This window comes from Erpetoichthys calabaricus, chromosome 2 (assembly GCF_900747795.2).
Source record: "Erpetoichthys calabaricus chromosome 2, fErpCal1.3, whole genome shotgun sequence".
NCBI lineage: Eukaryota > Metazoa > Chordata > Cladistia > Polypteriformes > Polypteridae > Erpetoichthys > Erpetoichthys calabaricus.
This window is the reverse complement of record NC_041395.2, coordinates 100,040,880-100,054,316: the sequence shown is the minus strand read 5'-3', so window position 1 is coordinate 100,054,316 and position 13,437 is coordinate 100,040,880. Positions and strand designations below refer to the sequence as shown.

The window sequence follows — 13,437 nt, the reverse complement described above, 5'->3', positions numbered from 1 at the left end:
ACACTAAGCCCTGAAGACCTATAGAATGGTGCAAATGTAGATACCCGATAGGCCACTGGACTGAACCAACAGCCAGTTATGAACTCAACTCTTTGGCCAGTCACAAAACGTTTAACACAGCTCCCAGGTGTAATGTTAGCAACTCATGTTATGTGGTGTGAGTTCTATCTGACATAAGCAGAGAATTTTTTGTCAGTCATTCTGAAGCTCATCTATGGATGAATTGCTATGGGGTCATGTGTACAGCCTGCATAGTGCCTTATCAAAGCAGGTGTAGGGCAACTTGTCAGCTTTTTTCCAAAAGGCTTCCCTCAGCTGATCCTTCTTGGAAGTAGCTGCCTTTATCAGTAAATCTACCTGTTTGGTATCCTTTTTTGTCATATCCTTCATTAATAAGCTGGTCTTGACAGTGTTGCAGGCTTGACTGACATAGCTTTTCTACAGGAGTTGCAAGGTCTGATGGCAGGTCACTGCATATCACAGGATGTGAACTTCAAAAGTCAGGGTGACTGCAATGTGTGCCTCAGCAGGCTCCACAGTAACTGTCCAACAATAAATTAGTTTTGAAAAACTGAACAGAAAATAAAAACAACATAACAAAGGCACTCATTATTTTGGAATCATGATACTGTGAGGTAGCCATACTATTTATTACACATTCACATTTATTTACAATGAGTAAATATTTTCTCTGCTCTGTTTTGTACATATTCCTCAAATGTTTTTTTGCTATTCAACATTGAATACAACTAATAATAATAATAATAACAATAATAATAATGTGTTTACATTTATATTTTGAGTTATTTTCAACAAATGTTCGCTGGTGTGACCTGCATCTAAAGTTATAGATTCCCTTGTGTTCTCATACTACTTGCCTTGTTGGATTCTGTATGTTCTGTATTTAACACCACTTAGCAATCAACCCACTCAACTAGTTTAAGGGAGTTGGAAGTGGATGGATAGACATTAGAGTCTAATAGAACTGTAAATATAGGGTTTAAGCTTATAAAACATTAAGTGCATGGGCTCTGCACTAACTGCCAAAGCCATTTTTTTTTTGGTTTCTTCTTTTGTGATTCCTACTGCACTTCCCGAGTTTATAATTCTAAGAGCCCCTAAACAAAGTTCATCACTGAGTATTGCGGTTGCAAAGAGTCACCTTCAATGGGCAAGGAAGCTGTCAAGACAAAGAATTTAAATACGATATAAATTATATTACTGGCAACAAGGTATTGTGGTATTTTAAATTGTTGCCCCTCAGAACGACTCTCCACATTGTAAAAAACGCATATGCAAAAACTGGGCACAAAACTTTAAATGTGAGTTGTTTCACTCTTTTTTAGCAAAAACATCCACCATTGGGGTTTGCAAAATTTACCTGACAAGATTTCTTAAAGTATGCTAAATAATTGTAAATACAAGTTTTTTGATAAGTCAATAATTCATACAATAAGGAAAACACGATTTAATGTCATGATATAAATACTTTTCACTTGCTTAGATTTCATTTTTTGCAATGCAGGGTTTGTGCATTTTGTTTGTATGGAATTAACATGATTTCTTCTAGTCTATATGGAATATTTTCTGAGTATTCCAGTTTTCTTCCCATTTCTTCCCATTATTTCTTCCCATTATTCCCATTTCTTCCCATTCTTCTTATTATACATTACTTCTATAAATTATACTATATATATATATATATATATATATATATATATATATATATATATATATATATATATATATATATATATATATATATATATATATTCCAAAGTGCAACTATTGCTAATTTTTTTTAACTTTGCCATTTACAAATGTGCATTTTGAATGGGATAGCTGGGAGAGCTAAAGATTGGGATATCCCAGAACTGCTCAAGTCTTATTGTCTTATAAGGAGTGGCAGGGGAAGTAAGCTGCCATTGCTGAAAGACATTGATAAGCAGATCAGAAAGCAGAAACAATTATTTTTGTCTATAGAAATCTTGCATGCTTGGATAATTGGAAGCTTTGCTTTAAAATGCTGGAAACCTAAATACTTGACAAGTAAAGCTGAACTTTGGAGACATAGATAGATAGATAGATAGATAGATAGATAGATAGATAGATAGATAGATAGATAGATAGATAGATAGATAGATAGATAGATAGATAGATAGATAGATAGATAGATAGATAGATAGATAGATAGATAGATAGATAGATAGATACTTTATTAATCCCAAGATTTGAGTGTTTTGAGATGATGGAGGGTGAAACAGGTCAGTGGGAAGGAGGACAACATTTCCTCTGAAGAGAGGATAAGAGCTCCTTATTTTTTCAGCAGGGAATTAAACTTTACATCTTTTTAGTTTTGCACATACATCAAATGTTTAAACATGAAGACTGATATATGAATGGTGTGAACAGACATGCATCTTTAATTAATGCCAAAAGAAAGATGCTATATGTAGTCTAGTCTAGTTTTGTTTAGTATAGTGTAGTTCAGCTTGGTTTAGTATAGTCCACTTTGCATCCGTGTAGATGAAGGCTTTCTACCTTACAGTTCACAGCAAGGATCCAAAGGTTTTGAAAAAATAGGTTGGATTAAACAGCTATGACGTGGACAATGTATCCTGTTTAACTTGTATGGTTTTACATATCAAGATATAACCAGGGCCGGTGCCACCACTAAGGAGAATTAGGCATTGGCCTAGGGTGCAGATCATAAGGGTGGGAAAAACCCAGCCACATGGGTTAGCTACCGAACAGTCGATTGGTGCACTAATAAGCTTGGCCTAGGGTGCAACATAACTTAGCACTGGTACTGGATATAACTAGCAATCGGTTTTGTTTATCTAGCCCTAAAATTACATAAGACTAACTTCAGGTTAGAAACGACACATAACAGGTCGTACTTTATTATTTTGTTAAATCACCATAAAATTAAGTCATCACCTGTCTAGAGTTTGCATATTCTTCCTCTGTCTGTGTAGGTTTCCCCCTACATCTCCTAAACACATTCTAGATGATTCTAAATTGATGTGTGTATGCAAGATTGTGCCCCCTATCCAAGGCTGAATAGGACTAAGTGGATTTGTGAATGTGAAGAGATTTTTTTTATTAAACAAAAAATAAGACAACATCGAGAAACCATGTGTGAAGATGCAAGCACACTGTAACCGCTTACATAATAATTAAAAAGTTAATTAGCACTTGGAGCTGCTAATCGAGTACATTTGATCATTTGATAATCAGGAAGTCACATCATGTATACATTTATTTGCCAAAAACTGATGTGTAGATAAACACAGCAGATACTGCGATAGCCATGCAAAATTAAATGCTAGCCACAGGACACCAGTGGCATTGTTACCCAAGCAATGCTGCTCAAAGGATCATATTTTCGGTAACTGACCTAACCTCAGCACAGGGCTACTATGATCTGACAGCGGACACTCTCTTTTAGAGTGGCTGTAAACAAAGCAGTCTGATCCACAATTGCTTACACCGGAGTGACACATATTAATGTATGACCCATTGCATGGGCTTAGAATTTCTAAACCAATTAATCAGCCTTTCACAGTACATCCTACTGCACTAAATAATGCTGCTTCAAATTAATAATGAATTATTTTCATGAAAAAACAATGGTACTGTCTTTAATTTACCTACTTTTGTTTCAGATTGTACTGGTGTCAGGATACCCACAACAGCTAACATTCGACAGCTTGGAGATGCTTCTTCTGAATATTCGAGTATGGAACTGTCATGCATGTCCAGTGAAACTTTTACTAATACCTTAGACATTTTGTCCTCGGTCAATGGATTTAACATGGAGCAACTGACTTCCCTTAAGAATAAAGCTGAAGAGGTACAGTAAATCGAGCTGACAGGGTCTTGTGTTAGTTGCTTCATTGAAAAACAAACAGAAAAACATTCAAATTAGTAAATGGTTGTTAAATTATAGAACTGTAAAATAATTCCTTTTATAGAAAACTACTAGTAAATTTAAACAGAAAAAGGAATCACATTTAAAACAGTGAAGTAATAACAGACATTTTATAGTTACTTTTACTATTACATATACATGCATATAATAACACACTTATCATAGGTTTGCACCATTTTCGTAGAACAGGCCAAATACAAATATTCAAAAGTTTGGTGGGCCAGGTGAAAAAGAAGGGGGGAAATATTTGAAATCCAAGTATTATTATTTATTTATTATTATCAAATACTGTGTAACATTGTAAAATAAAGTTTATTCCATAAACATAGCTAAAAAAAACATTTCATTCAATAATCAAGATGTCATACAAAAAAAAATGAAACTCAAAATTTGTAATGAAAGATTTAATTTTGCATTTCATTTGCAGGTTTTTCAATATTGACAGATTGATCTTAACAGGCAATGACTAATGCATCTCAGTATCAGTTAATTGGCTTCGGAAACGGATTCTTGGCAAACGTGCTGCCAAAAATTGATGCAATTTGCTTAGCATGGTGCAATATATTCAGATTTTTTTTCACAATCAATGTACTTTTTATAAAAATCAGTGATAATACGTGGTCTGCATGACACTGCATTGCATTTCAATAAGCTCCATTTGAAATTTCTCATGAACTTTATTCAAGTCAACATCAAAGGGAGTAGCAAGTAGCTTCACTTTCCTATCATATTTTCAAATTTCTGCAAATTGGGAAGAGAACTCGTTTTTTATGCTGCTAATAATTGAAAAAAATTCTAGAACATTAGAATTTTAGAACGTGATTTTCCCAATGTTGTAGCTTGGTTTCAAATGTAAAAATATATTTGCACATCTTAAGAATCAATTGATTTTTGCCCCAAAACTGGGTATTTAAATTATTTAAATGACTTGTGAGATCAACTAAAAATGCCAATTTTATTAACCATTCTTGATCTTGAAATTGTGAATAATCCGAATTTATAATTTCAAGAAATGTAGCAATTTCTTCTCAAAATTTATACACACGTTTCAACATTGCACCACAGCTTAGCCAATGCACATCGCAAAAGTAAAGTAAATCACTGTATTAATTTTTTTGTTTCATAGATAGATAAATAGATACTTTATTAATCCCAAGGGGAAATTCACACACTCCAGCAGCAGCATACTGATACAAAAAAAAAAAAAAAAATTAAAAGAGTAATAAAAATGCAGGTAAAAACAGACAATAACTTTGAATAATGTTAATGTTAATAGAGATTTCTTTTCAGGAAATGCGATATCTGTAACAGCCAACAGACATCGGTAAAGGGTTTCATATTTTCTGCTAATAATTTTGAGACAGCATAGCTTGCTAGAGTACTGCATTCTAATTCTTCAGTTTGTTTCTTAAATATTGCTGACAGTTTTTTAGGCCTGAAGATGTGTTTGAATTTTATCTATTCTAAATTGCCCAGAAGGTGTTCTTAAATTAGGATGTTTAGTTTCATAATGTCTCTTTACATTGTATTCCTTATTTACCGCAACACTGGAATTACACACTAGGCACAATGGTTTTACAAAAGCTATGTAAACTATTAATTAAAAGAGTTTACTCATACAAAACTGATACAATACTGCTCCAACCTAATGCCTGATGAACTGTTTCCAGCGAATCGTGCAGGGTCCCACGTGACTGATGGGACTGATGCTGCATAATTGTAATCAGGTTTCTGCAAGGTGGATGAGATCAACATCTCATTCCTTACAATTCACATGGCAGGTGCAATGCCTCCTGTTCCTGGTAGAGTACCCAGCATATATCTAGTTCTCGATTCAGCTGTCCTCAGTTTAGAGGCCATCAGTTGACTGCTAGTCCCAAAAATTGGTTCTATTTTATAATAGTCAGAACTGTTCATAATGCCACCCTCAGGTATGTCGCTGTCGCCCAGATGTCTTCTTCTTCTTCTTTTGTCATTTAATGGCAGTTGGCAGACCAACTGATGGTGCATTACTGCCACCAACTGGACTGGAGTGTGGTTGCCCAGATGTTTAACAGATGTTTAAACTAAACTTCATGTTACATATTAGTGACATCATCGACATGTTTAAAATAATGAATTAACTATCTGGGGACTGATCAAATTTTGGCTGGATGTGGCCGGCTGACCATAGATTGCCAACCTTTGCTTTAAATAATATACAGTACAATTATTTAGGCCATTTGTGAAAATTGTATATTCTGTATATGCATGTACTGTGCATTATGTTAAAAGAATACTCCACCTAAACTGATATTTTTTTTTTATATGTTACTTACCCCATGTACGTTGTAGTGGTGGCCATGAAAAATATTAAATCTCATGTTTTCATGCAGAATGGAGAGAAAAAAGTTGACATAACACAAGCCAATAGTGATCATTGTTTTATAATGGCAAATGATATGAAAAATTTCCACGGAACAAAGAGAAAACAAAAAAACTCACATTGCTCTTGTTGCATAATCCATATATCTGTTATCCAGTTGCATGCTCAACATGTGCAAAACGCTAAAATATTGTTATTGTTACTTCCGGAATAATAAGGGCACATCATAAAAAGGAAATAACACAGCAAAGAACATTCTACTCATGATACCAATGTAGCTAACTACTGTTTAACAGCGGATAAACTGTTATTTATAGATCCAAATTCAGCCCTAGATATTTATACTAATTCCAGAGAATCTATGCACAACCGATAGCTAATATACAGCTTTAAAAGTAAATTTTAATAAAGCATATTGCGTAATGGAACTGACAATGAAGCTTTTATGTATTAATCTTCTTTTAATGCCAAACTGTCTTATTAATGTTCTATTAATGTCTAAATTGCCAACATTCACTTCTGATTTCTTTGTTTTCCTAAGGTTTTTGGTAGCACTTTAGTCAATGAAACCAGTAGCCTGAAAAGAATATGCCTGGCTTTTACCAGCACTGAAGTCACGACATACTTTCCAAATCCTGATATTGATGTTCTCTCAAGCATTGGGCTATATCCTGACTGGCTAAATGTAAGCACACAGTGGTTCTCTAATGGAAGATATTGTGGAGTTGACTTGTTGACTTACAACTAGCAAATTTAATGTGTTGTTTTCAATTACGTGATGTGATGCCATTGGTTAACATTGTTGATTCACAGTGTGATGAGACAGAGTCTCTAATAATTTTTGTCAGATGTGAAAAAACCAAAAGATAACAACATGAACTAGCACAGGGGAAAATCTGAAAACAAATTTAGAGTCAAAAAGAGATTGAGATCAAAATAAACCCAGCACTTAGCCTACTTGAAAAGGAAACTAATTAATGATAAAGATTCTATTTCGAATGGAGTTGCGGCCATGTTTATACTGGAAGTCTGCTCACGTAACAAATGCAAAAATCACGTCACATAACAAGAATGGAGCAAAATAAAATAATTTTAGAAACTTTCCAAACAATAAGAAGCCTTCAAAAATGAGGTTTAAATGAGAGGTTCCCCAAAGATAATGTGTACTATGACACCAATCCCTAGAATCCTGAGCTCTGGCTACAGCCCAGTCACTATATGGATTTTGCATGTTCTCTTGGTGTTCATGGGTCTCCTCTGAGTAATACAGTTTTCTCCTCTCATGATTCAGTTGGCAGAAAAACAAGACAGATCAAAGGCAAAAGCAAATGTTTAAAAATCTCTCACGAGCCCTGTAACCAGACTTAACTTCTTTTGAAATTTTTAATTTCCAACTAAATTGGACACAGTTATTAAGATGTAAACACAAAATATACCTGATCACATAAAACAAGAAGAAACAGTAACATTCACATTACATTTACAGTTATTCACTTAGCAGATGATTTTATTCAAAGCGATTTAAAATAAAGGGAACAGCATAATCGAGTAAACATCAGTCTGGCTGCAGACCTGCAGGATGAGGCTACAAAATTGATCATCACAAGTGAAGAGCTTTAAATCAAACAGAAAAATGCCAGACTAGTTCATCTTTTCTAAGTTGAAAGAACCTATAAAATCTATTATCAATAAGATATTATGCACATGATGAAAAAAATATGCTTCAAAACATAAGCAAACTGGTTGCCAAAAGAGTACGGCCTCAATGATGTCACACTGTTTCATGTGGCCACTCCTGTCATATCAGATAGTTTTGTCCCTGTAACTCCATGATAGACAAACTCAACAAAACTAACAAAAACAGGACAAAAGCCACTCAGCTGGTGAACAGAATTTGAGACTTCGCACATCTATGAGTACAGGTTAGGCTGATAGGTGGCTCTTAATCAGATCTCTGTGAGTGTGGTTGTGTTGGTCCTATAATGGATGGCACACATCGGCTGGCATCACAGAGCATTGATCCTTACCTCACTGTGAGGTCATTGTAATGGAGGACTGGGGTAGATGTTGGCTGGTGTATATTTTCTCCCCCAATATGCTAGATGGCAAATTCCCTGGGCTTTTTTAACTGGAGTCCCAGAGTACAGCCCTGTGGGTGCCACCAGGGGGTGCTGCTGGAATTTACAATCCCAACTTCATGGGACAGCCGCTTGACCCAGAGGTGCTTCCAATGGCCCATGACCAAGAACTGGAAGTATTCTTGGGTGTGAGGTAAAGGGAAACAATCTGCCTCACCTCGAGGAGTCAGAGTTGGGAAGCAGTGGGCCACACTAATCAGAAGAAATAAAACCTCAGAATTGTGTTGGGTGACATTGTGTCTGTGGTTTAGGGCTTACTGGCACCCCCTTGTAGTCACAGCCCTGAATGAGCCAGCATGGGTGTTTGAGCCAAAGTGTGCCACCACAGATCAGCTTCTTGTACTGAGATAGTTTCTGCTTTACATCCAATATTGCTGAAATAACCTCAGGCCACTAATGTTCTAGAAATGGAATGACTGAATGAATATATGAATTAATTAACAAATAAATGAGTGTTCATTAAAATATATATATATTTCTTTCCTTCTCAAAATAAAGCTTAATGTATATAGCTACTGTAACAGTATATTTTCAATTATCCACATCTCTTTATTTTCAAGCACATTTTCTAAAAAAAACTAGGTGAGAGCAAATGTGTCGGCTTTCACACAGCTATGCACAACCACACATTTATATACTTTATATTTCAGCTTGATATTTGATTTCAGGAAAACCAATACTATCAGAAATTTTAGCACAATTAGGAACGAACTTCTAGGTGTAACACAAAGGTGGCACCCTGTCCTGTAACCTTAACATAAGCTAAAAAATCATTTATATGCTTATTCATCACACATAACTTGACTCAGTGAATTTATTTCCTCTTGTCATGGTGCCAGTGTCATACTGACTCAGTTTCTTATATTTGTTGCAGGTTACTTTCTTCCCTAATGCCCAGATAATTGCAAACAACTTCTTGAACACTACGCCTGCACGTAACCTGCTCAGTAGTGACCTGGTGGGCTTGGGTTACTTCATCTGTGCTTTCAGCCCTGAACAGATCGGCAATATCAGTCCCACAGAGTACAGGTATAGTAATTGCAGTGCAAGCGGAGGAACATGGAAACTGGAAGAACAGAGAAACTGTTTTTATTAGGCAATTGCTGATTGTACTGCTATGATTCAATGGTGGGCTGCAGTTAGACTTGGATTAATACACCATACAACTATGTCGTGATCTTAATAATAATAATAATTCATTACATTTATATAGCACTTTTCTCAGTACTCAAAGCGCTATCCACACAGGGAGGAACCAGGAAGCGAACCCACAATCATCCACAGTCTCCTTACTGCAAAGCAGCAGCACTACCACTGCACCACCTGTGAGGACTTGTGTTACTGAACCAGATTCTTCTACACTCTAAAAAATGATGGTTCTTTAATGGAATTGTATGGTTTTTATTGGGTTGTGTGGTTCCTTGTAGAACCATTGCTTGACAAAGCACCATTCTGTTCTGGGAAAAGTTGTTTCGTTGTGCTTTGAGTACTAGGATGTTGTACCATGTTAGCCATCATGGATGTAGTGAGAAGTCAAGCAAAATTACACCTTTTATTGGATAACTAAAAAGATTTTTTTCTATTTTAATTGTAATCTTTTTGGTTAGCCAATAAAATATGTCATTTTGACTTTGTGGATTGAAAAACTGTTTGTCTGTTGGTTAGTGCTGATAAGATATGCTCCGTCTCCCCATAACTGAGAACATTGAATGATGGGGTTTTGTTCATTCCTTGAAACAAACCAAAAAATGATATGACTAGTAGGTGGTGTTCACTATGTAAACCTATTACTTTAGAAGTACAATATTGCTGGTTATATCTACAAAGGCATTCATGCAGAAGGAGAAGTACAATGTTCTGAAATGGCCGTCACAGTCCCCTGACTTGAATATCATCGAAAATCTATGGGATGATTTGAAGCAGGCTGTCCATGCTCAGCAGCCATCAAATTTAACTGGAGAGATTTTGTATGGAAGAATGGTCAAAAATACCTCCATCTAGAATCCAGACACTCATCAAAGGCTATAGGAGGTGTCTAGAGGCTGTTATATTTGCAAAAGGAGGCTCAACTAAGTATTGATGTAATATCTCTGTTGGGGTGCCCAAATTTATGCACCTGTCTAATTTTGCTATGATGCATATTGCATATTTTCTGTTAATCCAATAAACTTAACATTACTGCTGAAATACTACTGTTCCCATAAGGCATGTCATATATTAAAAGGAAGTTGCTACTTTGAAAGCTCAGCCAATGATAAACAAAAATCCAAAAAATTAAGAGGGGTTCCCAAGCTGTTTCATATGACTATATATATATATATATATATATATATATATATATATATATATATATATATATTACAGTCATGTGCATATTTAGGAGTTGAGGCCATTTGTACTTATGGCTGAGGGCCATAGAAAAGCAATAGTGTAATAATGTTGCAGAAATTGCCAAAACCTGTCACTACATGCCAAAATGCCAGCCATAAAATGATACAGAAGCAGTGAGAAGAAGCGTTGATGAAGCAGCAGAAGTCGCAGTTTCTCAGTTGTCTTCCTTCCTGTAGTGGTGCTGCTGTAGTGATGGTCACAAACTAGAATAAGTAAAGAAAAATATTGCGTTTACAGAGTTCCAATCTTCAGGGAATTGATTGCCCATGCCATTCAGCATTTTTTGAACTTCTGCTTCACGCAGCTGACATTGTCTTTGTTGTTTCCAATCTGAGCAGATGGTTTTTACTTTTTTCATTCATCAAAAAGAAAGACATTATAAATAGTAATAAATCTTTTATTATTATTATTTCACAAAGTCTCATATTTGTGCTCACTTTTGGAAGGCCCTTTAAGGTTGGTTTTGATCTCCGCTGCTCCACATGGCTAATTCTTATGCATTTGGCTTGCACTACCTTCCCTTACATGGACCCAGCGTGTAGCCACCAAGACTTGAATATCAGTTTGGGCTACACTGTACCAGCAGTTAAATTATGTTTATGAGTGACCCACACTATACCCACAAAGCCTCAATTGCAATAACCCTTTTACTTTGACTGACATATGGCCAATTTCACATCTGGCCAAATGTCTCGTCCCAAATGGAGCTGTAAGTCTGCACATGATTGCATTGTATACAGTCAAAATGCAAAAATGAAAGAGCAAGGGGCCCTGTCTAGACACTATATTTAATGCCCTAAAGGCTGCAAATAATGCATTTCTGAGTCAGAGCTTCATCTTTTTTTAAATCCCACTTTCCAGCTGAGCAGCAATTTATATATCCTGGTGACCAGAAGAGACGGTCACTCGTCTTCTGGCATCTTTTTTTCCACTGTAGTGGAAATGGACACCATGTTAGTGTAAGTGCATCACATTCTCTCTCTTCCCCTAGTGGTAAATTCCTGACCATATAGATACAGTATATATATTCAGGAACTTAATTATGTTGTAAGTTGTATTCTATCCGTAGGAAATGCTTAAGGATTCCCCAAACTGCCCAGACTTTTTTTAGTTTCGTAATTTCCTCATCTACCTCATTCCAGTATCCTACAAGTGAGTTTGGTGACATTATGGATATCCTACTTCATTTTGCACTTTTTTGCCCACAGCTCAGTGCCCTCAGCAAGGTGTGCAACTTCTTTTAATGAAGGAGGGCTATCAAATGTTTTGAAAATCTTTCTCATGGTTGTCAACCCTTGATGTCTCCTTGAACAGTGAGCATGTCTGCTGAATAATTCCTTTTGGATTTATGTCCAAACTAGTAAAGGAAGGATTGTGTGATTTTAGTAAATAGCCTCATATTGATACTAAGTTCTTTTAGTATTAATTTGTTAGTGCAGCGAGGTGTCCAAGTTATTCTCAAAACTCATCCCTATGCACACATATCAAACTCATCTACTTGACTCATATCTGTCTGCTTCATTGTCACTGTGTATTCAGTGATGTTGAAAATAAGCCATTGAAATGTTTTCATTTGTTTTCAGTTTGGTTCTTTTTAGTAACAGCTAAGTCTCTTTTTTTATAATATTCAAATTTGTTTTAAATTAGAAAACTAAAGTCTTTCATAATTAATTTTATTAATGGTGGTCCTCCCTCTTGATCTCACAGTACTTCTGCTAACAGCATTGGAAAACTAAACTGCTCACTTCCTGTCTTGAGAGCATTGAAGGATATTGCAGTTCGAGCCTTTGGAACGCCCAACTCTTGGACTGCTGATCAGCTTCAGGAAGTTGGCACTGTAACAGGTATTATTATTACTATTATTATTATTATTTAGCAGATGCCTTTATCAAAGGTGGCTAACAAAAACAAGACATAGTGCATACATTTGATTGACTATAAAAGTCAATGTTTGTAGGTAACAGTAGAAAAACAGAATGTTTCCAGAGGAGGAACAATTAAAAAGGTTGAGAGACAAAGTCAATCAGGTCCTTTATATCTTCACCACTTTCTTTTGATGCACACATTATTTCCCAAAAGAAAAAGGCATATTCACTCTTTTCCCCCCTGCCGTGGTGGAAGCATGGGAAGCAGCATCAGCAAAAAAACAAACAAAAAACAAAACAAAAGGTTAAATAGAAAAACAACTTTCAATAAATGTCAATGCATGTGGAAGAGAAATAAGCAAAGAGCTGAGAAGACAAGCACTATGTGTGTGTGTGTGTGTAGGATCTGATACAAAATAAATGAAGCATGTGGATAAAGACTCAGGTTTTCTTTACTTGTTCATTCCATTTCTGCAATCTACATTGAGAAAAGAGGGGCATAATAACGCAATTCATCTTTAAGGGTACACCCATCAGCTAGAGGGTAAAGAAAAACTCAATTTAAACCAAAGTAACATATTTTGGAGTTGTGAACAATTTATCCATCCATTCACATCTCCACACTTTGTGCCCACTTTCTTCTGCTCCGTTAAGTAAATGAAAGTTTCAATTGTAGCCGTGAGCACAAGAAAGCAATCATTCTTAGCAAACAGTTGCTAATTAATTTAACAAAACCTTCTTGAT

At 35.7% G+C, this 13,437-nt stretch overlaps 1 protein-coding gene across 1 annotated transcript in view; it reads left to right on the top strand.

Annotated features, from left to right (window-relative positions):
• The window catches only part of LOC114645314 (otoancorin-like), a 158,201-nt gene that overhangs the window by 123,034 nt on the left and 21,730 nt on the right, over window positions 1–13,437 (top strand). Inside the window, exons 19-22 of the mRNA XM_051923129.1 lie at window positions 3,669–3,856; window positions 6,841–6,984; window positions 9,312–9,466; window positions 12,536–12,672. Of these exons, the coding sequence (XP_051779089.1) occupies window positions 3,669–3,856; window positions 6,841–6,984; window positions 9,312–9,466; window positions 12,536–12,672 (624 nt within the window). The remainder of the gene's footprint in view (window positions 1–3,668; window positions 3,857–6,840; window positions 6,985–9,311; window positions 9,467–12,535; window positions 12,673–13,437) is intronic.